At 57.4% G+C, this 24,051-nt stretch overlaps 1 protein-coding gene and 1 long non-coding RNA gene across 2 annotated transcripts in view; one reads left to right on the top strand and one right to left on the bottom strand.

Moving 5' to 3' along the window:
* Positions 1-1,860: 1,860 nt before the first annotated feature.
* Positions 1,861-24,051, top strand: part of PIK3R3 (phosphoinositide-3-kinase regulatory subunit 3) — a 77,030-nt gene continuing 54,839 nt past the window's right edge. The window contains exons 1-6 of the mRNA XM_068198614.1: positions 1,861-2,215; positions 6,168-6,263; positions 6,488-6,565; positions 14,831-14,962; positions 17,786-17,987; positions 18,359-18,444. Coding sequence (XP_068054715.1) covers positions 1,900-2,215; positions 6,168-6,263; positions 6,488-6,565; positions 14,831-14,962; positions 17,786-17,987; positions 18,359-18,444 — 910 coding nt within the window. The 5' untranslated portion in view covers positions 1,861-1,899. The remainder of the gene's footprint in view (positions 2,216-6,167; positions 6,264-6,487; positions 6,566-14,830; positions 14,963-17,785; positions 17,988-18,358; positions 18,445-24,051) is intronic.
* Positions 8,648-9,989, bottom strand: LOC137478669 (uncharacterized). The gene is made up of 3 exons (XR_011001727.1): positions 9,537-9,989; positions 9,270-9,332; positions 8,648-9,103 (listed from the first exon to the last, which is right to left on the bottom strand). It is a non-coding gene; the product is annotated as an uncharacterized lncRNA (long non-coding RNA).

The following is a 24,051-nucleotide window of genomic DNA, read 5'->3' as shown; positions in this document are numbered from 1 at the left end:
AGTGCAGCTGAGGAGGAATCCCCCAGGATGCTACTGCCCTGCACCATCAGGCCATGCACTATAGGGAAAGGAGGGGGGGTTGCTGAAATTATGGATGAGAAGGGTCATGCATCTCCTGCACTGCTCTGCTGGCCTCTGTGTCCATTTCCTCAGTTTTCCCAGAACCTGGTATTCCTCCTTGGACTTCATGCCACCCCTGCACTGCTGCCTGCAGTGGCTTGGATTCAGCCAGCGTGCACTTCCCAGAGCCCGTGTTTTAGGTACCATCTATTTTTAGGATGTCCAACCTGCAGCAAAGACAAGGAGCCACAACCATTTCAGAGAAGTCAGCATGAGAAGCAAGGATTTAGGAAAAAAAAAAAAAAAACCACCAACCAAAGCAAGCCTTTGGGAGCATCACATCCACCTCCCTGTGCCTCACAGACAGACAAATACTGGGATAGCTTGTCCAAGCTCAGGAGGAGAGTGAGGAACCAGAGCATCCCTGAGCTGGGATTCTCCATGACGTCTCCTACCTGTCCTGTGCGTGTTTTTTAGCCTGGTTAAGGGATGGGATTCTGTGTGAGTGCACAGGGAGAGCTGGTGTCCATGGGGTGCTGGTCCTCTCCTGTCCTTTAGCACCCCTGAGGATGGATAGAGACCCACAGACGGGAGATCTCCATCCTCCAGCGGATGCAATTTGGGAGCAGAGATGCTGCATCTGGGAATGAAGTCATCCACCTACTCCTACAATTCTCCCTCCTCCTGCTCGGGAGCCGGGTGCCCCCCGCCCCCCGACGCGCTGCGGCGGGGGGGCCGCCCGGCTACCGAGCGGGAGGAGGAGGAGGAGGAGGAGGAGGGACGCTGACATCACCGCCGGAGCGCGGCTCGGCGGGGCCGGGAGCCGGCTCCGCTCCGCTCCCCTTCTCTGCTCCCGCCCGTGGAGCCACCGCGCCCGGTAAGGCTGGAGGGGCGGCGGGAGGGCTCTGGGAGGCGGGTGGATGGCTGGACAGACAGACGGATGCTGCTCATCATCCCTCCATCCCTGTTCCACGGGGTCCTGCTGGAAGCTGGGGGACAGTGGGTCGGCAGCACTACAGTCTTTCCCCCTAGGGATGATGTCACTGTTGGAGGAATATATAAAAATGCACCAAAAAAATAGGAAAAAAAAAAAAAAAAAAAAAAAAAAAAAAAAAGGAAAAAACCCAGAACCAAACCCATATGAAAAACCTACATCTTCATTTGCCAGCTCCGTGCAGCAGTGCCAGCCTGGAGCTGCCGGAGGGGAGCTGCGTGCGGCAGGAGGTTTCTCAGCACATATGTCTATTTTAAAAACCCGTGGCGTGATCTCTTGCCCTACTTTCCAGACTCTTGCCGGTACTTTCCTTGCGTGCAGTGGCCGAGCCCTGCTGGCGGGAGCTCCCTGGGAAGCTGGAGCCGATCGAGCCGCTGGGCTGTCCCTGGTGCCGGGAGGTTGGGATGGGGGACGGGCACGACGTTGGGGTCAAGGCAGAGGTTTGGTCACTAACGCGCTGCCTTTCTCCCCGGCAGAGGAGGGATGTCCCCAGCACGGTGCGGATGAAGCCAGGCTAACGAGGACCCACGATTGTCCCCTCTACCCCCAACAGCCTCATTCGCTCCCCTCCATTTGCCTCGGTGAAGAAACAGCTCCTTACCCACACCTGCGCCAACGAGTCCCAGGCGCTGGTGTGGCTCCAGAGCAGTTTTGGGGTTGGAGGGTGAGCAGCCGCTCTCCAACTCGCAGATTTTCCATCACTGAGGTTTTCATCGCGTGTGTGCAGGGAAGGGAGCGCTCCCAACCCCACAGTGCCCAAGCCCAGCCACAGCTGCCCCGTGCGGCCACCCCGGGCCCCGATGCCCGGCTGGCCGCGGCCGGTGTGAGCACGCCACGCCGCCGCCATGGCCTCCTCGGACGGGCTGCAGTACCGGGCTCTCTACGAGTACCAGAAGGACCGGGAGGAGGACCTGGCCCTGTGCCCCGGGGATGTGCTGACGGTCAGCAGGGCCGGGCTGCTCAGCAGCCCCAGCTACAAGGACGGGGACGAGCGCAACCCCCAGGGGTGGCTGCACGGCGTCAACGAGCGCACCAAGGAGCGCGGAGACTTCCCCGGCACCTACGTGGAGTACCTGGGTCCCACCCGCATCGCCGCCACTGCCACCAAGGCCAGGCCACGGCCCTTGCCCCTGCCACCCGCTGGGACCCCCACGCCCTGGGGTGAGTGCGAGGGGAGCAGGAAGGTGGGAGCCCACGGGTGGGTGTCCCCTGCAAGATGGTGAGGGTGGTGTGGAGCCGGGGTGGACGCTTGCAGCTGAGGTGGCTTAGTGGGAAACCACGCTCGGGATGGGGATCCAGCCCCAGAAAAAGAAGTTTTCCTGGGAATTATCTGCCCTGGTGTATTGAGGCAGCCTCAGGAGGGGCAGGGGATGCCCAGAGTGTCACTACCCCCAGCCAAACATGCGGCAGGGATTGCTCCTCACCAGCATCCCAGGCTGGCTGCCGTGCTGGCATGGGGTGTCCAAGGAGATCCACATCCCTGAGAGCACAGGAGAAGATGCAAGGCCTCTTTGGCTCCTCAGAGAGGAGCAGAAAGCCCCATGGTGGTCCCCAGGGACCTTTTCTCCAACTGCTCCTCTCCCCACCACTGCGGCACCTGATTCAGGCTGCTCTCAGTGCCCGGGCGAGTGCTGGCCCTCGGCCAGCTCCCAGCCTCACTGTCACTTTGTGCAAGCTGGGACAGGGGACAATCCTGGCAAGCAGTGTGGTCAGTCCCTGGGGGGCTCCGCTGTCCCTGGGAGCTGCAGCAGAGCCCTGGGGGGACACTTGGCAGGACCCTTCCTGGCACAGGGGCCTGCGGCCATTTCTCTGCCTGGATCTGCCGAGCTCATGCAGCGGCTCTGCCCTCGCCACTCACCGTGGCCAAGTGCGTTGGGGGCCAGGAGAGATTTCGCAGCATGTGCACAGTGTACACAAGCTAAAAAAATAAAACCAAAGTAAGAATCCCCCCCTTCCAGCCAGGCACATCCCAGTGACCCCAGTCAAAGCCATGGTGCTCTCCTGCTCAGGATGTTTGGAGCAGAAATGGCTGTCGGTGCTGGCCTGGGGCTGGGAGAGAAGCATTGCCTTCAGCCCTGGCAGGAAAACCTGCCCAGCTGCTGGTCTGGCACCTCAGACACCCTCCTATCCCAGTTTGGGACCAGTGTGGTAACCAAAGGAGCAGCCCCCGTGCTTGGTCTGGGTTTAGAGGGGCACTCTGATGAGGAGTCTGTCTCCCTTCAAAATACGGTTCAGGACCCCCTTGTCACAGTGCTTTGAGGTGGGGACCACCTGGCTCCTGGGCTGAGCACGGCACCATCCATGTCCACGTGTGGGGTTGCCATGCAGCTCCTGACGTGCAGCCCCACAACCACTTGGGAAGGATGCTGGGCCCCCCCACACCTCCCCTCACCAAAATGCAGGTGCTCCTCCCCGACCAGTGCGCCAAGGCAGCCGCAGTCCCAGCAGCACTGGTGAGGCTCCGTGTGCAGCTACGTGCTGGATTTGCAGGAGGGTGGAGGCCGCTTTTTGGGGGTGTTTATCCTGCCAGACGAGGGGTTTGAGCCCCCTGCCCAGTCCAGCTCAGTGGTGAGCCCTCTGTGTGTTCAGCAGGCAGAGTCCTGGAAAACTCAGAGCTGTGTGGAGATTTCGGGGCAGACAGGAGCAGACCCCTGGGCTCTCCAGCCCTGCTCGCTAGAGAAGGTGAAACCACCTTCTTGTTCCTCACACAGGGGGTGCCACAGGCTCCTCTCAGAGGGAAATGTGCCCAGGGACCCCTGCCCACAGGTGCTGGGGATGTGGAGATTCCCTGCAAATCGAGGAATGTCCGCAGCAGGAAGCGCATCCTGGCCGGAGGGCCTGGCACATGAGGAAGGTCTCAGTGTAGGCACCCCAGCCCTGCATGCACTCAGGTGAAAGCATAACAAGATTTTTAAAATGTAAAATCCATAGTTTTTAGTAGAGAAAAAAGCCCTAATGCCAGGTTTTGGGGTAGGTGGGAAGGGCGCTGCCGTCTGCAGGACGTGCTGTGGCCATGGCCAGGTGTCCAGCCCTGCTGTCCAGGGGGACACTGGGTGCTGCCTTCCCAGTGCTGTGCCATGGGATGCCCCTCCCTGGAGTGCCAGGGTGTACAGGCAATTCACTAGGGGACGTTTTGTCCCACAACCACGTCTTTCTGCAGCACAGGAGCAGCGTGTGCCATTTTGTGTCAGTTAAAACCCAAACCTCCCAGCTCAGAGGCTTCCTCTTCGAGTAAAAATCTCCAAGATCCTCTGGGGAGAGAAGGTACTTTTGTTTTGGTTTGGGATTTTTTGTTTTGTGTTTTTTTAGTTTGGTGAGTTGTTTTTTTTTTTTTGTGTTTTTTTTTTTGTTTTGTTTTAATTCTTCCCATATTGATTCCATTTCCAGATAGAGGATTGAGGGATGTTTTTCTGGCAAAAAAAGCATCCAAATTTATATTTCTGCGACAGCAGCGTACCCCATTCCCCCCACCCCTGAGCGGCCTCAGTTCTCACTTAGCCCTGGTGCCACTCAGGGACCCTGAGCTGGCTCAGGCCATGGAGGAAGCTGTGAATGACAGACACTGCAGGTCCCAGCCGTGCCTTCGAGCCAGGGCTGGCTCTGCAGGGAGGAATGGTCCATCTTTTAATTAAATAGCATCCTGAAAATGGCTCTGCAGCAGATCTGAGTCCCAGGGGATCTTGTTGTCTGTTTTGCCCCCAACTTGTCCTGGACAGCACCACTGCTACAAGGCATCACCTCCACTTCCCCTGGGGCTGGGATCAAGTGGGGCATCAGGATGCTGGGATCCAGCCTGGCACAGCTTGGGGCCATTCCTGCCATTCCCAGTCAGGATAAAGTTGTTTTTTTTTTTTTTTTTTGCAGTTACCACCTTTTCCCCAAGCCACTGATTTGGAGGAAAAGCCCAGTTTTCACAACTCATGCAGTGGGGACATTTTTGCATGAGCTTCCAACCATGCACTTTGCTTTTAACCCTGAAATCTTTCCTGTTCCCACCCAAGGCACCAACACACCCTCACTGGGTGGCAGAGGGGACCCCCTTGCTGTGCTTGGGGGTTGTTGCCATGCCTGGGGACTGGATCAGCCACCCACAAGTGGAAGGTTTGCATCATTATCTGTTCTCCAGGGAGCACCAGGGCATCACCACGGTGAAGATCAGAGCCTGCATCTACCTGTTAGAGCCAGGTTGTGTTTTTTGCAAAAGATTGAAGGCAGCATGGTCCTGCCCAAAGTCCCTGTCATATTTATTTTGGCCTTTCCACACGCTGTCCGTGCTGCAGCAGTCGCACGCGGCCCTGGTGTGCTGCAGCCAGCGGCAGCCCCTGCCAGCCCCTGCCCCCTGCTGCTCTGGGGTTCTCAGGGCCACTAAAGAGAGAGCAGGGAGAAATCCCAGCACTGCCCTGCCAAGGTCTCCATTGGGTTTAACCCACACAGTAGGGGTTTATCGGCTGGGGTGATAAAGAGGGATGGATGGATACAACATGCCCTGGGGTAAGGACAGCTGCTCTCCTGCCTGCCAAGGGGTTTGCTCCTCTCTGCCATGGTCTGCAGTGAGGTGTCCTTGGTCTAAAACCCAGGAGTGAGCAGCACATGGGGGTTTGTGCTGACCCCTGTTTGCTGAAGGGCTTTTAGGGGCTGAGGCTGGGTCTTCCCTGGGCCTGTGCTCAACCCTGCTGTGCACACCAGAGAACCTGGGCAGTGAGAGCTGCAGTGTCTGTGGTGGGCATGGGTCTGGATCCCCAGCTCCTGCCTCTGTCACGGTGGGCTGTGGGTGATGAGAGGGGCAGTCTCACTGCCGTCGGAACAGAGGTGGCGAAGGGGTTTTGGCTTGGAGGATCTCCATGCCCAGGATGGGATGCTCCCCACAGGCAGGGCACATGCCTGAGCAGGTCTTTGCATCTCAACAAGCAGCTGAGCCCCCAGCGGTGACTCTTATTGCAAAAAGAGGATAAAATAAAGGGAGAAGTGCTCCAAAATTAGACATGCATGAGCCAAAGTGTTGGTTGTGGCTGTGCCAAAGCAGCAGCTTGATCCTGTCCTGGGGCAGCTGAGGAAAGTGGAATTCCTGCAGGCAGGTATTTCCAAACCCCTTCTCCCCTTCTTTTCACCGCAGGACTCCCCGGGCAGGCAGAGCTCACCGAGCACCCCGCCCTGCCCGAGCAGGCGCTGCAGACCGTGGCCAGGCTCATCGAGGCTCTGGAAAAGCAAGGTACGGAGACCCACGGCCCCACCCGCAGGGCACACCCGGGTGCACACAGAGCCACCAGCTCTGCCCGCTTCAGAGCGCCCCAAGAGCATCGCTAGAGCCAAACCTCTCCCCAGCCCCCGTGGGCAGGGCGGGGAGCGCGGTGTTCTCGGCCCCTCCTGCCTCCCCCGTGTCGGGAAGGAGGAGGTGGGCTCAGCACTAACCCCTCTCTCCCGGCTGTGTCCCAGGGCTCGACAGCGAGGTGCTCTACAGGTCCGGCCCCGGCGCGCTGGGGGATGCTGAGCTGAAACAGGCCCTCCTGGCCGGTGAGTCCAGAGCCGCGTCCCGGGAGGGAAGGGGGCTGTGGAGGCGATGCTGCCCTGGCAGGGAGGGGTTACGGCACCAACATCACCAGAGCCCTAGTCCCAGCTCTGTGAGGCCCTGCCTGCATGCGGACCCCCCTCTTCTCCCCGTGTGATGCAGCTAAAAGTGATGCAGGTGCAGGGCAGGGGCCCTTCAGGAGAATATTTTTTGGGAGCGTGCGGGGGGAGCAAAAATACTTGGGTTTTTGAATCTCTAGGGTTTGTATCTGAGAAGCAGGGCAGTGAGAAAGCGTCTTGCGGATAGGGAAAAAGAAAGAGGAAAGGGAAAGCTCATTATTTACAAGAATGGAAAGCTGTTTGCAGGACTTAGGGGCATGAGCAGGGTGAGGGGGGGGAATGGGAAAACCATTTCCCCATACCGGCTTCTAAATCCACGGCTGGGATAGGATGGCACACGGCGCGGGGCAGGGAGGGACGCGATGGATCCAGCGTGCCGCTCAAATCTGGGTTTTTTTGGGGGGTAGGGGGTGCATCGAGCGTCCCCATCCTCCGGCCGCGGTGCCCAGAGGGCGGCACTGTGACACCAGGCACGGGCGGCCCCACACAGCCCCGGGCTGGCCCCGCATCCCACCGCATCCCGGGCGCTGCCGGCCGCGGGGCGGCGGGAGCCGGGCGGTGTTGCTGGGGAGAAGGGCTGTGATGAAATCGCTATATTAAGCACCATGACCTCATCGCTTCCCGCGCACCGGGAGCCGAGTCCCGCCGGGCGGGGAAGGAGGGATGCAGGAGAGGAGAGGAGAGCTCCCAGGGATGCTGCTTCCCCACTGCCCGAAGAGGGCTGTGCTCCCCGCGGAGGTGATGGGGGCTGGGGGCACCCCACCACCGCACTCTTCTCCCCCAGCTGCGGGCTGAGGAAGTCCGGAGCAGTGGGTGCTCTTCTTCACAGCCTTGTAACCCAGGCCAGATCTACTGGCTGAGCTCTGGAGGAGGTGAAGGCATCCGAGAGCAATCCCCTGGACTGCCCTGGGCACTGGTGCCTAGGCTGGGCATGGGCAGCACTACCAGCATGAGAAGGATGTTTTGATTTCCAAGCACTCGGGAGTTATGGGTCCTCCGTTCTTCCCATGCAGCTGGTGCAGCATCCCAGGCAGGACCAGGGCTCCCCACAGAGCAGCACCACTGCAGCTATTGCCAAAATCCTGCTCAGCCTTAGGAGATCCTCCCAGCCCAGGGCAAACCTCACTGGCTTGGCCAGAGCTTTGGGCACTCGGTGGGTCTGTCCAGGTCTGCACATCTCCTGTGGCAGGGTCCAGCACTGGTCAGAGAAATGCCATTGTGCTTTTCAAAACATTTGAAAGCCCTTTAAAATCACCAGCAGCCCTGGGAGAATTGATACTCCCAAGCCCACATCACTTCTGGGACAAAAATCTTTTATTGGGCACTGCAGGGGGCTGCCCCTTGTGCTCTGCAACACTGAGCTGGGAGGGGGTAGGACAAGTTTCACACTTATTAGCTCTCAGCTGAAGGGGCTGATGCTCAGCCATGCCAGAGGGATGCTCTGCAGCAGGATGGGAATGACGTTCCTGCTGGAGTCAAGCATCCCAGCAGAGGCCAAGCTTGGCAGCCTGCTCCTATTACAACCTCCTGCAGAGCACAGACCCAGTGGTGCTTCCCCAGGATCCTGCTGGAGCCCACACTGGGCTGGGGAGGGCAGGAGAGAATCTCTGCTTTGTCTCCCATACAAACCCTCTCATTGCATTCAGTGGAGTAAAACAGCCCTGCTGGAATATCGGAGTTTGCTTGCCCCATGTGTGAGAAGACAGAGTAACATCCCCCCTCCTCCCGTGCTCCTGGTGGTTCTCCCCTCCAGCTTCCCATCTCTGCCAGCAGCCTGCCTGCAAAGGACAAGCTTCATCTTGGGGAATGGGGAGAAATCAGAGCCAGGGCTGGTGGCCCCTGGAACCAAACCACGTCTTGGCTGGGGGGAAAACTGGGTACCCACCAGGGGCTTCAGCTTTCCTGTGAATACCCAAATCCCACTGGTTTTTGGCAGTGGCGGCAGGGAAACTGCTAGAGACTGCAAGGCCTGGAAAAGTTCAGATGTTGGTTTTCTAATCCCCGTATCTCTCAATGTGTTGGCGAACTCAGCACATTTTCTGCACTGAAAGAGCATCTGAACTTCCAGAGGGAAGAAAGAGGAGGACCTTGGGGCACAAGAAGCTGTGCAGGTCAGCTCCTGGCTGCCCCTAGGAGCCCGTGGACACTGTCCTCCTGGGGCTGGCAGCACAGGCACAGGTCTGGGTTGTGCTGATTGAACCCTTTCCCCATCCCTGGCCCTTTTAGAGCCCTTACTGTGGGGGATCTTACCTGTGGGCAGTCCCTGAGCTGAACAACAGCCAGGTTTGGGATGAAAGTTTCCCATCCTCACAGCAGCATTGGACAGAGTGGCTCCTCATGGCTCTACAGTCTGAGCTGAGTCTGTCCCCATCCTGGCACTGGTGACATTCTGCAGATCAGTGGCATCTGACTGTTGTCTAGAGCCTGTGCATCAAAATTTGGTATTTCCATGATAGATGGTGCAAGAACAATTAAGAGAGGCGAGGTGGGCATGCAGCATCACTGAACATGAAAATCAGAGTCACATGGTGGCACCAAAAAGGGACTTAAAGAAAAGCTGCAGCTTCACAGGTGGCTGAGGGGAGCTCACCAAAGGGTGGGAGATGATCAGCTAGCCAGGAGCCCTGCTGCAGTGTCAGGGATAGAGTATGGGCTGAAAAAGAGGAATAAAGCAAAGTTTCACCCTGCTGCCCCTAACACTCCCTGCAGTGCCTGGATGGGAGCTGCTTCACACCCTGGGGTATTTCTGTGGTGTGGGGCCGCACACTGACCCCAAGAGTTTCCAGCTCACATACTCCTGCTGTCCCCTGTGTGCAGCTCAGGGGCTGTTTGTAGCACGAGGAATGAGGCAAATCACCCGCTAAGTCCACAGTGCCTGGGGACATGAGGTGTATGAGTCCCTTCAGTGCCCAGACATGATGTATTCCCCTCCACCAGGCTTGCTCAGGGTTCTGTCCATGCTCCTCTCTGCCTGGGACGTGGCAGGCAGCCTTCTCACTGCTGCTGCTGGAAACCTGGGACATTCTTTGGATGATAGCAGCAGAGCTGTGGGTGGGCTGGTGGGTGCTGGAGCCCTTCAGACCTGAGGGACCCAGACTGTGGAGGTTTGGCTTGGGAATGGCTGCAAAGTCCTGTGTGTAATGTCTGGGCAGTGCTTTGCCACCACTGAGTAGGGAAGGTGTGCGTCCTTATCCCTCCTCCCTGGTGGGGGACAGAGCACAGACACCTCACCCCAGAGGTCCGTGGGTGCTCCCTATGGCTCAGGTGGGACCGAACCCTTCCGGGATGGCTGCGAAGCACTGAAACCTCCCTCACTTTGGATAACTCCTGCTCTGATCGGGCTCTGGAGTCCAGCTGCAGACGTAAACACGGAGACCCTTCCCCAGATACAAGCGCAGCAATGGGAAGAGACTCCGCTGTTGTCAGGGCCAGGCAGGAGCCGCTGCGGCTCGGGTGCCAGGGAGAAGGCGGCGGCAGAGCGCGGCGGATTGGAGCCGGTGTCTCCGGGCGTGCCGGGCTGCGCTGCCGTCCTGCGCGCTCGGCTGCGCGGCCCGCGCGGGGAGCAGTCTGCCTGGAGACGCGCTCACGTGCCCGGGAATTAGGTCAGGTCTCGGTGGGGATTAGCCAGACATGGTGGGTCCCGGGGCTTCGCTGGGGCCGCCAGGAGCTGCTGCTAGGCAGAAAGGGTCGGGGAAGGAGGAGCGGCTTGGGGAGCCTCACGCCGCTCCCCCATCACCGCGGTGTGGATGCACAGGGAGGGAGCGCATCGCCATCCTCATCCCTGGGATGCCACAGGGGATCGGAGGCCCCCAAGGGCTCTGGTTTCCCCTGGCCAAGCTCATTCCACCAGGATGACTTTCCTCTCGAGCGTGAGGCGCCCCGGTGCCTGCGGCACTGCTTTTTATTTATACCTGCAGTGGAAATAAACCCCGTGTCGTCAGAGCCTGGCGAGAGGCATGAGCTCATCTCTTATATTTGGTGGTGATGAAAGAAGGGTAAATAAACGGCAGCAGCAGAGACATCCCTGCCAGACCCATCAGGGAGAACTGGGGGTGAGTTTTTGCCATCCCCTCCCATAGCTGCTGGGAAAACTGAGGAAGGGGATTGCCTTAGGGAAGGTGAGGTGGGGGAAGGCAGTCTCAGAGGGCACCCTCAAAGGGGATCCCAGCACCCCTACCCTGGCTGAGTGCAAGCCAAGGGTACGGTGGGATGAAACCCAGCTGGGAGAGTGTTTGGAGCTGGCAGGAGCTCCTGTGCATGGGCAGGGGGTGTCCTGGCAGCTGCCAAGTCCCCAGCACAAGGTACCAGCAGGCTGGCTGGGAGATGTTACAATGATGCTGAGTCAAAGCTGGGAAATATTCCCTGATTTGGTGCATAGTTTGCCAGTAAACCCTCACTGTGGGATGCCCAGGAGCTCGAGTCCCTGGTCAGCATCTGTGCGGATGGGAACGTACAGCCCCCACAACTGGACAGCGAGGACATCTCTCTAGCACCCACTGATAGCTAAAACTAAAAGGCCTGGAAGGGGTTGGGAAACTCCCAGGTCGGTATTTCAGTCAGCCCCAGGGTGGTTTGGGTGCCCCTCTGTCACAGGGACCACACACCTGAGCCCATCTCACTGCAGCAGCGCTCGGTGGCCAAGGTCCAGCTCAGCCTGCTGGACTCCCTGCTGGGAGGGGGTCCTGGGTGCTGGGCAGGGTCTGCACCCTGTCACCCATGAGCTCCTCAGGGCTGTGGGAGCAGCTGTCACCTGTGGCCACATGCAGGGGGACAGCTGGTTATCAGGACCGACTCAAGCCTCTCCTTCAAAACAGACCCCACCCCCCCCACAACCCCTCGTGGCTAAACATCCTCCGCATTTACCGAAACTCGGGCTTACTCACACCTCCCCGGCCGGCTGCAGCTGCGGGAGAGGTCCTGGAGTTTCCTGCCCAGCCTGACTCAGCCCAAAGCTCCAGCACCTTTCTGCCTCCGCTGGGATGTGGGGTCTGGAATCCCAGTGGGAAGAGGCTGGGAGTCCTTCCCTCTGGGCCAGTGGTCATCCCACGCACCCTGTCCCCACATTCCAAAATGTATTCATGCTTTTCACCCCTCCATGGCCAAGGCATGCTTGTCACTCATCCCCAGATGCTTGCTCTGCCAGCAGGTCAGCAAGCAGGTTCTGTGTTGGAGGGGGTTGGTATGGGGTCGAGGCTGGGGTTTTGGGGTGTTTTCCTCCTATTTATGGCAGGCAGATGGAATCCCTCCGTCATTCCTCCATCATTCCCCTGGGGAAAGGATGGGAACATCTGGAGAGCAGCAGGAGAGCATTGACTCATCCTGCAGCTTCATTAACTTCTTATAGCTGGTTATCATTTCCCTCAGATAAGAAGAGAGCAGCATCCGTGGGGTCAGGCCGGTGGTAATTGTCTGGGAAGGCTCCGGGGTTAACCCTTCCCCAGCTGCCGGCTGAGCCTCCCCAAGCTGCCGGGACACAGCCGGTGCCGGGGAAGAGCTCGGAGCATCCCTCGTTGTGCTCTCAGCCTGATGGGGAGCCCAGCTCACCAGGGCAGCTCCTGGGGCAGGAGAACTCCTCCTGGGGCAGGAGGATGCCACTGCATTTCCAGGAGGATGGGGACAACAGGGCAATGGCTACTTCTAGTCGACGTGCCACGGAGAACGGTGCCGTCAGCAATCAGTCTCTGTCAGCGCGGTGTGAATCCCGCTGGTCTCCCAGTCACGCCTCTCTCTGGGTGTAAAGATGCTTTTGAATCTCGCTTTGAAACCGGCTGAGCCTTTCCTTTGAACACCCCCCAGGCTCCTGCCTAACGAGGCAAACAAGCTAATTAGGCCACGGTGGAGCCCGGGGCTGATCGCCTGGGGCCAGCGCCCGGCAGCGGCCCCTTCCCCGCACAGGAACAGCTTGTGGCTGCTCTCCTCAATCCGTGCCAGCATCCTTAAGGCGAGTGACAGGTCCCTGCAGAAACCCTTGTGGCGGGTGGGAAGGGCTTTGGGATTTGCTTGGTGCATTCCACTGATGGGAAAAGCTCTCTGCAGTACAATGGGACCCTGGGACCCCCCAGCAGCATGCCTGGGTTTAGCCATGCGCTATGAGTATTCAGCCAAAAGCAGGTGTTGGAGCATCTTGTGGGATCCCTGACCCCACTCTCCTCCACCTGCCCAGCTCGAGACAACCTGCCACCTCACAGCTCCAGGGCATGTTCTACCAAAAATGGGGAGCTGACTGCCATGCCCCCACAAAGCCTGGCAGAAATAACCCTTCTGGCCAGCCAAGAAGGTCCAGAAGTGTGGCTGGGAGATGGGAGCATGAACCAGAAAGGGGCCAGGGTGCAGGTGGCCCTGCCCTGCCTGCCCTGCCCTGCCCACCTTGAGGATGCCAAGGGCAGAGTGGTCCATGGGACAATGCTGTGGTTTCCTGGGGTGCCAGAAGGGCAACACCCCATTTGCCCTGGGTCACATTTGGCCACGCTGGATGGCTGCCTACCCCAGCGTGGTGGCATCTGTCCCGGCTGTCTGCACGCTGCCCCGGGACACAGCTCCCAGCTCCTGACCATGAGGTAGCGTCTCCAATGGCTGGGTTAAAGGCTGCCCTTCGGGCATTGGCCAATCTGTTTTCTCTCCGTCTGGGAGCCAAATGGAAGGCACTGGCCATAAGGGACCCACTACAGCTTGGTGTTCCCATGCAGGCAGGCTCCCAGGCTGCCTGGTGCACAGCAGGGGCACTCCATCAAGAGGAGATCAAGGTCAAGGTGCTCAAAAACAGCTTTTCCCAGCTGTTCCCCATCCCAGCCCTGCTAAATGTGTGCCTCTAAAGCCTTGCCCTAGGAAAGAGTGTTTCTTCCCTCTTTTGGGTTTATTGCCCCAGAAGGAAGCACAGCTGGAGTGGTTGGAGGCTCACAACATTTTCTGCTGGAAAATGCTAGCCTGGGAGATGGAACATCTCCCAGAATGGCTCCAATTTCAGTGAAGCTGCATCAGGGGGTAAAGACCCAGTGAGGGGAGCGGAAGGGGGCTCAGAGCAGGGCAAGCCCACAGTCTTTTTTGTCATTCCAGGCCATGTGGGGCCTTCAAAGCATCTTTAAGGAAATGATACATTTGATTTTCTTTTTTTAAATTAACCATTTCAGACCATCTCAAATATGTTCATTTTTTAAATTATTCCCAACCTCCTGTACCCCTCACCCTCCAAAGTCTCCAAGAAAAAGAATTTCAAAACATTGCATTTGGGTCCAGTTTGAACCAAAGCCAGATTTTGAAACCTTCAGATCTTTGCAAAAGGCACCATCACCCTCCAGACAGCCACCACCCAGCCCAGCCAGGATGGGAAACCTCCAAGACAAACACATGAGGCAATACCAAAGGATGCTGAAAGGCTTCTTCCCTCTGGACCATGGTGAAGCAATGTCCCTGTGCTGGCCTGGCCATGGGGCTCAGACAGACACATCCCACCCTCTGACTCCTGACAGGCCACGGGATATTTCTGCTCCCAGCACTGCCTCTGTCCTGACCCCAGGACCCCTGAGTCCCTGAGCCCACGCTGTGTGGCTTCCTTTGTGCTGTCCCCCATTCCTGGAGCACCCATCACCACCTCCCCAGGGCAGCCACCTTTCAGGGCTGGGAGAAGTGATGCCAACTGGGGCACATTCACAGCATTTTGGGATCACTGGGGGTCACATGGGCCTTCAGCAACTTGAATTGCCTGGGAACCATGACCCCATTCCATGGATGCATTCTCCAAGCAGTTCCTGCTGGGCTGGGGTTGGCACATGGCACCTGGCCCTGAAAACTGGAAGGTTCCTGGGGCAGCTGCTCAGTTCTTCCCATGGGTCCTATCCTGCAGTGGGACCCCAGTGGAATGGTGAGGCTCCCTGTCCCATGCATTGGATGTACAGTTTACTCAGAGCAGAGATGCTGCCTCGTGCTCTCCTTGGGCACGTGGAACTCGGGGTCAGTGGAAATTGGGACAGAAATATTTGCTGGGGGAGTGGTGGCAGTGAAATCATGCACTGCCCCACTGGGGAGATGGGGGCACGGGCACAGAAATCAGCCCCCATGTCTGCAGGAAGGCCCACAGGGATGGAAGAGCTCTGAGCTCTGTGCCAGAGGGGAAGAACCATGGGCTCAAGGTTTCCTGTGTCTCTCTCCCTCCAGATGCCTCAGCTGTGGACATGGACCTGTACGAGGCTCAGACACTGGCAGATGCCCTGAAGTGGTACCTCCAGGAGCTCCCCACACCCCTCATCCCTCCAGCTCTCTACAGTGACTTGGTCCACATGGCCCAAGGTAAGCACACATGGGCTCCCCCCACACCTGGGACCTCTCTGGGGCTGGAGAAACTTTGGGAAGCCCCTAAAAAGGCTTCCTAGCATCTCCAGGGTCGTTCTGACCCCATCCCCTGCCCAATGCTGCACTAAGGGCAGATTCTAAGAAGGCCCATTGGGAGCATCACCTGTGCCAGAGCAGCACGGCAGCATTTGGGAGACACTCTGGGAAAGAAGGGAGATCCAGGGGCTGCCTTGCTCCCACCACAGCGTGGTCTTCTCCCTCTGCAGTGCCTGGAGGAGGAGGTGCTCCCTGCCAGGACTGGCAGCTGCCAAGGCTGGGTGATGCTGGCCCCAGAAGAAAGCGTTATTATAATATTTTGGCTCTGCTGCCTGGGAATTTTTTCCTGTAATCTCATTAACTCCTGGCTTTATATGGGCACAAAAAATTCTCAGCTTTTTCAGCTTAGTGCCATTAGGAAGTGCCTTTAGATCCCTGCAAGCTTTTGAGGCTCTGTGCAAATATATGAGACCATCAAGGTTTTGGTTTTGTTTGATTTCTTTTCAAACAAACAGAGCAGGGCTCATACCCAGGTCAGCAGAGCCCATGGTCCATCCCAACAGCGAGGCTGGACCAAAACCCATTTCAAGTGAGTCCTCACAGAGCTGCTCAACCCCTCCTAGCCTGAGGGCCCGTGGGCATCACCAGGCACACAGGAAACCCTTGCCCACTGTGTTCGACAGGATCTGAACTTTTTGCTGCTTGTGAAACTAGGATTTCTTCCCCTTCCACAGCAGCTCTCATCTCGCTGCCAGTTGCTGCAGTACCCTCCATCCCTGAGCATCACCTCCCCATCCTAAGCCCGATTAGTGCTTGGGCAGATCATATCCTTAGCTGCCTGAAGAGGCACTAAAAGATCACCTGTGCCCGGACCAGTGTGCCTTATCCTACCATGTCCTGACAGGAAAAGGCCACGGGCTCTTTGTGGCCTCCAGCGAGGCAGAAGGGAAGCACAGAGAAGGTGAGGGATAACTCACACCCCATCCCCCCTGCCCTGTGCTGACACACAGAGCCAGAAGAAACACCCCTGGGGCTGGTGGCACAGAGAAGCTGCCTTCCCCTCACCCGTCAGAGGAGAAATCAAAGGCTGCCTCCCTTCCAAGGATAAAAACGCAATTAGGAAGCAATTAGCTGGGTTGCCTCGTTAAGCAACTTCAAAGGGAAGCGCCTTTCCCTGCAGCCTGTGCTGCAGCGGGCTCTGCTCCTGGCACAACAGGGGCAGGAGGAGGAGGGGACAGAACGGTGGAGAAACCAATGGGAAGAGGATTTCTCTGGGGCTTAAAAGAAAAAATTAAAATATAAGTCTTTGAGGAGACGGTGCTGGGTTTTGGCAGCCTGCCCTGCAAGGCTCCTCTGCCCTGCTTGAGGCTGAGAGCTGGGAAAGCAGCAAGATGACCACCTTCAAAAGGAAGGGAAAAACATCCTCAAATTCCCCCTTTGGCTGTGAGCCTTCTCCTGCAGGATCCTCTAGGTGCAAAAAGGTGCAAAAAAAGCAAGAATTGCGGCAGGGGAGGCCCTGGAGCAAAGCTGAACATCCCTCAGGAGCAGTTTGTCGGACACAAGGGCTCACCAACACCCCATCACCAGCACAGCTGGGTTGCAGACCCGCTTTGGAGGGCATCCCAGACCCCTGCCCTTCCAGCTCTTGTGCACCCTGGCTCCAAGGATGGATGTCGGGAGCTGACTGGACATTGGCCAAGCCCCAGTCCTGGTGCAAAGAGCCACGGGGAGCTGAGTCAGCCCCGGGCCGAGCCGGGCTTTGAAGGCGGATGAGAGCAACCCAGCCCTGGGGACTTCCCTGTCCCCGGCAGATAAAAGGGCTGGGACAAGGCAGGGATGGAGGATGGCTGGAGAGTGGCTGTTTCCTGAGCCTGGGGCAGCATCGCAGTCCCAGGGCGCTGAGCTCACAGCTCACAAGACCAGGCAGCCCCGGCCAAAGCTGCCAGAGGGCACCGGGGATACGGTGGGAACTCGGCCGTGGGCTGCTCAGGGCACCCATGACAGTGGTTTTGGCAGCACCTCTGTGATGTGCAATGCCATTAAGTGCCTGGTTTTATCCGTACGGGCAATTCCAGTATCACTGGAAGCAGCTGCACCCCAGTCAGCTCTCCCTGTGCTGTGTTTCATGGGGAGTGAGACCATGATGCAGGGGGCGGAAGGAGTCTCACTGCAGCCCCACCTGCAGCCCAAGTGCAAATTAGTTTTTCTTCCTAAAAATCCTTTTCCCTCCCAGCTCACTGTTTATTCAGGGGAGGGCTAAGCCTTTAAATTCAGCAGATCTTCAAGCTGGTGCCCATTTTCCCACCTCTGCTTTGTTCTGCCTCTACTATGGCTTTGCTGTGCACCATGGAATGTTCTCCATTCGAGCAGCAGTGAGGGATTTTGAGGTGCAGCCCCTACCAGGTGAGCAGCTCAGCCCTCTGAGCTCCCTCCCTGGATGTCCTGACAGGGGGAATGTGCTAAAGGCACCTGACAACCTGATCTGGGGTGGTGTGAGTGGGTAAATGGGGCAGGCAAACCCCAGAAAGAAGTGGCCAAGACCCTGAAGAAATCTGCAGACCCTGGGGTATCCACGAGTCCCATGGCCTGTCTAGGAAGGGTTGGGCTGTAAAGAAATAGTGGTGGGAGAGGTTGAGGTCAGGGTTTTTTGTGACTCTAGGGGGAGTAGAAAACTGCCACAGCTCATGCCCTGTGTGCTGGTAGGTGCTGGGCTCCCATGAGATCAGGATGCCCCTGATCTCCCAAAGTGACCATTTTTTTTTTCCCGTGTCTCCTCTGCTACAGAGACCCCAGGCCTGGAGGAGTGTGGCCAGCGAGCCAGAGCCCTGCTGGCCCCCCCAGCCCTGCCACAGCCACAGGCACTGCTCCTGCGCCAGCTCGCCCGCCACTTCTGTCACCTCTGCCAGGGCAGCCACCGCAGCCACCTCTCGCCCCGGCTCCTTGGGGAGCTCTTCGGGGAGCTGCTGCTGCGCCCTGTGGCAGCCAGGTGAGGTCCCCTGCCATGCATGGGAAAGGGTGGGTGAGGAGACGGTGCCCATGGACAGTCTGCTCCCAACCAAGCTGGTTTTGCTGTATGACAGCCCACCAGTGGCCCAAGCACAGCCTTCTCCGAAGGGGGAGGCCAGATCTGGAAGCAGCCATTCCAGCTGTGGTGCTCAGACATCACACCTGTTCCCAAAGTAAGCAGGCATGATGCACACACAAGACTGGGATTCACAGCATTGCCTCAGTCCCACAGCATTGCCTCAGTCCCACAGCAAATCCACCGGGGTAAGCTGGCTGCTGTTCCAGGGAGCTGGGGGTCTCCAGGGAGGTGGAGCTGCTGGTGTCCTCACACACCTCTCCTTTTCCTCTCAGCACCGAGGCAGGCCCTGAGCTCCGTGCAAGGATCCTCGAGTCCTTCATCATGGCCAGTGAGGTGGCAGAGCTGCCGACAGCTCCTGGTAAGAGAGGTCTGGCTGGTGGCAGGGGGGGGTCAGTGGGTGTGGCATTCAGAGCAGTGGCAGCAGCAAGTCATGGGGCAGTTCCAGGGGCTGGTGCAGCGATGAGAAGGTGCTTCTGTCCCTGTGGCAGTTCCCAGGCTGTGCTGGCTTCCTGTCCCATTTCCCCCTCTCCTTTCTCCTCAGAGATGCTGACTTGGGGGCATTTCTTTGCAGCCCCTCAGAAGGTTTGCTGCTGTTTTCTGGCTTCATGTCTCTGTCATTGCTCTCTGGTCCCCGGGTTTGTGATGCAAACAGCTTCTGGTCCCCCACCTTGGGGGCTTGGTATGAGATGGGGGCTCTTGGTGGGGGGCTCATGTGCAGCTTGTTCTGGAGAGCAGGGATCTGGATATAATCCTCCTAGAGAGGAAAAAATAGCGGCATGACCATAAAATGGCAGGATGGTACTTGCTACAGGATCCAATCAGAGTTTATGATTTTTGACTCGCATTTAGTCCCCATGTGTGCAGAATCATGCTGCATTCACTGCTGCTGCCCCCACAAGGCATCCCCAGGGTGGGGATGAGGACAGGCACTTACCTCCACCTCTCCATGCATGGACCGAGTCAGGAGAGTGGCTTTTTCTGCAGATGTTAATGAGCCTCACCCCCAGGGCTGCAGTCCTGCCCCTTTCATTGCCAACACCAGTGCTTGTCTCCAGCACCTCCTCACTTTTTTGCTCTGCTGGCCACCTTCTCTTGCTGTGTTCCTCTTGCTGGGTGGCAGCTTGTGATCCCATCAGTGTCCAAAACTGAAGCCCATGCTCCCTGTGCCCTCTGCAGCACTCCAAGGATGGGGGCAACCAGTCCATCCAAGTGGGGATGTACATGGGATAGAGAGACAGGGTGCTCAGGGGAGCACAAACCTCAGACCTTGAAGACCACAGAGACCCATTCTTGTGGTATCTCATCTCCAGGCTGTCACTGAGACCCATCTATTCCCCCACACTGAGCTGTCTGGATGCCTGAGAGGCACAATTGCTTCCAGCCCTCCTGCTTGGAGATATGTTGGCGCTGGCCCCAGTGAATCCTGTCAGTTTGTGATGTCTCTGGGTCCTTGTCACCACCCTGCCTCCCTGGGGGACGGCCAGGCCAGGCAGGATTACGACTCTTAATATTCCCCATAAATCAGCCCTTTCAGACCTGTCATCTCATTTATTGCTCTCCCCCAAGCTCACACCCATGAGTTTGTCAGGATGCATCTGTCTCTTCCACCTGCTGATCCAGCTGATGAGCAGCTGCAGCCCAGCAGTCCCTGGGGTCACCGCTGCCATCCCCAGACTTTGTAGTGTCATCCATTGTCACCACCCCAAACTGAGGAGAGGAGTTGGGCAGGATCTTTAGGTCCTCATGCCCTTTCTGAGTCAAAATCTTCCCTGTGGTCATCCCACAAGTGTGGGGCAGGAGACAGGACACCTGGACTCGCTGTGGGACTTCAGGCAAGTCCTGCCACCTTCTCTCTCTTTGTACCTAAAAGCGAGGATATTATTACTTGGCTGTCATCACATTAGGATGTTGGGAAGCTTAATTAAATGCCTGCAAAGCGATTTTGAGAGCTGTGGATGAAAGGGGCTATATATAAGTGCAAAGAATTATTATTAGCAGTGCGGTCCAGGTCCTGCTCCTGCTCCCATCAGCCTGGCCCCACTCCCCAGCATCCTGGCACCGGGATTATTTTTGTGTGTGTGTGGAGTTGTGGTTTTATAATTATACATGTAAAATAGCTATAAATACCCTGCAATAACACGGCGGGTGTGTGTGCATAGCACAGGAATAGGAGTCGGTAGCTGACATAAGGAAACGGTGGTGTGACCTCATTCTGACTCATGTAAATATACCTCATGTGAGGGGGCAGCTGGGGGGCTTGGGGCTGCTTGGGGCTGCAGGGACAGTGGCCTCCTTGGCAGGGAGAGGTTTGGGGAGAGATCTGAAGCTGTCTGCTGATTCCAGGGAGGCTCCTTGGCAGGGCCAGGATCCTTCCTCTCCTATGCATCCTGGGACTGATAAGGGAGTTTTTGAATCTTGAAGGTTAAAATCTTAAAGAATAAAAATGTAAATTATGGAATTTGGTTCCTGGAGGGGCTTCTCTGGTGAACTTGCTGTTGTTGGGTTTGCAGTGTCCCTTCCTCCAGGCACTGCTCCTGGGGGTCTTTTTAGCTGCCCGTGTTATGAGCTGCAAAGGAGAAAATGGGTTTGTGATGGCTCCTGAAAGCTATTTCTAGGATGCAGCGCTGGGGTCATGCTGGAGGCACTGGTTTGCATAGAGCCGTGCTCTGGTTTGTACAGGGCAATGCCACAGATCCCTAGGGAAGCTGCCATGGAGCCTGGGGCAAGTGACTGCATTCAGGCCACCTCGCTGTACTCTCCAGCAAGTCTCCAGCACTGGGCAGACACCCCAGGGGGACACTTCTCAGCCACATGGGGGCCCAGGGGGGCATACAGAGCTCACAGCAGGATCCCAGTGTCTGGGAATGACTGCTTCCCGAGCAGGGTGAGGGGGCAGGGGAAGGCAAAGGGAAGGAGTGATGCAAATACCAGCTCAGCTGAAGGAAGATGACTTCATCTCCTTTTCCTCTCCTGGTGCTATTTATAGTCACTTTAATTTACTCCCCTTTGCTTTATTATCTCTCCAACAAGCCGTTAGCCCTCAGACAGCAGGATGCCTTTACTCACCATGCAGTCAAAAGTTCTGAAAAAAACCCCTCAACCCACCACCAAAAAAACCCGAAAGCGGGGGCAGCAGGCAGAGCAAGGCGGCAGAGCGCTTGGGCAGGAGCATCACTGTCTTGTGACGTAGCTTTCTGGAAAAAACAAGAGGATTTTTGGCTCCTTTTGGAGAAAGGAGTGAGAACTGGGCAAGGAAGATGTTCCCTACCTCCTTCAGAGCAGTGGCTAGAGGGGTCAGGACCTGTGGTGCCAGGGTCCCCTCCTCACCCTAGGACAAGGGCCACTTCTGCTGGACCCTGCTGAGGCAGACACCCCCTGCTTCCCCCCAGGAGCCCCAGCCCTGCCGTGCTTCATGTGGGGCAGTGGTATCATGCCAGGATATGGGAATCAGCACCACCGCAGGTGCCTTGAAAACATCTTCCCAACAAGAAGGTTTGGCAGCCCTGCACGATAGGGAAACTGAGGAACAGCCTCCCCATGGAATCACCCTTCCAGTGGCTTCAAAATCCAGTCCCTGGGAAGTTTGGTGCCCAGCCCCAAGGTTAGGTCTGTGGCAGCCCATCCCCAGTGCTCAGCAGGGCTGCAGTGGTGGCTAGTGGTGGGTGACAATCCCGTGAACATCCTGTGATGTGAATCTCTGGGCACTTCCCAGCCCAAGCCCCATGCGGCACCTCTGGGACAGCATCCATGCTGAGCAGCACGGCCGTGTTAAGCCAAATTAGAAGGAACTGACTTTGAAGTTTTTAATTAACTTTTTCCATGTTTGCTTTCTTCTGGGTCCAAGGGAAAAGCCCAGCCTCCCCGCTCTCCCCAGCTGATGTGGCATGGGGGAGGTTGCAGACTTGGATGTGCAGGGGGTCAGGAGGGAGCAGGAGGCATTGTATGTAATCCAGCACAGAGGGTGCAGCTGGGGGCTGTGTCCAGGTGCTGCCCTGCCTCCCCGGGAGCATCCCTGCACAACCATGAGCATCCTCCCACCTGGCCTGGCACATCGGCCACAGGGAACCTCAAATTTGCATTACCCCTTGGTGTTTCATCCCCTCAGAGCTGCTAGCATGGGTTAAAAATAGCCAGGAGAAAACCCAAGCAAAAACCTGGGTGGAGAACAGCATGAAGAAGCCACGGCTGAGTAGTCCCCTGTGCCAAAACACCTCATTCTGGCTCCCCGAATCTGCAAATAATACAGAGAAAACAAATTAACACTGGGGAAGGGGAGGAAAAAGAGCCAGAGCCGAGCTAGCAACATGAGGTAGGGAAAGTGGCTAAAAATAACAGATCCCTGAAGGCATGGGGAGGAACATGACAGGGATCCACACTCCTGCCATCCCAAAAGGCAGCCTTGTGCCTTCCCAGCTGCTCCTCATAACGCAGCCCTGCCCGGTGCATCCAGAGAAGGAAAAGCCTCCAAGAAGGGCAGCAGCGGGGAGGTGAGAGGTGCAGAGCTGTGCCATGGAGCCAGGAGCTATTCTCCCACCTTCAGCAGATCATGGGGGTCCCCCAAGCACCCAGGGTGCCCAGCTGGGAGGGAGCTGCTGCCTGACCCACTTGCAAGCAGCCAGCGGGCAGTGGGATGCTGCTGGGAGACCCCAGGGGTGCTGCCTCCACAGCTAATTTTAGCCTGTGTTCAATTAATCATGGAATGGGAGGGGATCGCAGCAAGCCCAGCCTTTGCCGGTGCCTCCACCAGCTCCCCTTTCCACCCCGTGTGTGCTGCTGCACGGTTTGGAGGAGCAGGGGCCAGGCATTTCCTGATCCTGTGGGTTTGGGCTGAGGAACTAGGAGAGATCCTGTGCCACAGTCCTCTTCCTTCAGTCAGCTTTAAGAGGCTGGAGCAGCCCTGGGAAGGATGTTATCTCCTCATGCCTCAGTTTCCCACCTGTGGCTGGCACTGGTGACCTTTGCTGTGGAATTTCTCAGGTTGCCTGTACAGCTCTGAGCAGGCATTTTCCTGGCATGTCAGAGCTCTGGAATGCCTCCCTGGGATGGGGAGCAATAACCCCCAGCAAAGGATGTCTCAGCCAGCCCAGCCCTCTGCTGCATGCCCTAATGGCAGCCCCTTTCCTGGGACTCACCTGCTCTGCTGTGTAAAGTTGGGGCAGGAACAGCTGCATTGCTCGGAGAGAGGCAGCTTTCCCAGCACAAAGGAGAGAGCCTGGCAATGCTTTTGGGGTACAGCATCAGAGTCCTGTGGTCCTGCTCTCCCTACAGCCCAGCTTCACTGGTCCCCATGTCAAAAGCACGGCATGGTCCAGCCCTCCCCCATGACAGAGGGAATGGCTCCTGACGGAAACAGGGCTCGGCTGGGATTGAAACCCTTTTCCTGCCTGCACTGCGTGGCCAGAGCTGATAAGGCCTGGATAACCCCAAGCATTGTGTGTTCTGCCGGCCCATGACCCGCCAGCGTGAGAGGAAATGCTGCTGCTCGGCCAGCCAGGATCCAGGGGGAGACCCTGTGCCAGTGGCGGGTGCTGGAGTGCCCTGCTGTCTGGCCAGCCTGCTTTCCCTTTGGCCAGCATAAGAAGTTTTGGAATGGCTCTGTCAAATTGGTGCCAGCCCAGGTTGCTGTGTCAGCACACGCTGACTGGCTCTCAGCTGTATGGTCATGAAAGAAAGCTGCCAGCATGAAAAACCTGGGGCTTCAGGGTGACTGTCTGGCACGGGTGGGGTTTGGCCCTTGGGATTTGCATTCCATCCTCTTGGGATGGAGCTTTGAACCTGAGACACTTCTGCCTGTTCCAGAGGGCAGCTCCCAAAGGCCAGACTGGCTGAGCAAAACCTCTCCAACCCAGAGGGAGCCACCAGCTTTGCTGTCCCACAATGGTCAGGGCTGGCTCGCTCCCTGTGCCGGCTGCTGGCCAAGCCAGACTGCGGGAATATGTGTGCCAGTGCACGTGTCCTCCCAGCT

Source organism: Anomalospiza imberbis, chromosome 9, assembly GCF_031753505.1.
Source record: "Anomalospiza imberbis isolate Cuckoo-Finch-1a 21T00152 chromosome 9, ASM3175350v1, whole genome shotgun sequence".
NCBI classification, from domain to species: domain Eukaryota; kingdom Metazoa; phylum Chordata; class Aves; order Passeriformes; family Viduidae; genus Anomalospiza; species Anomalospiza imberbis.
Note: the sequence above shows the minus strand (reverse complement) of the source record. Positions and strands in the feature narration are given on the sequence as shown.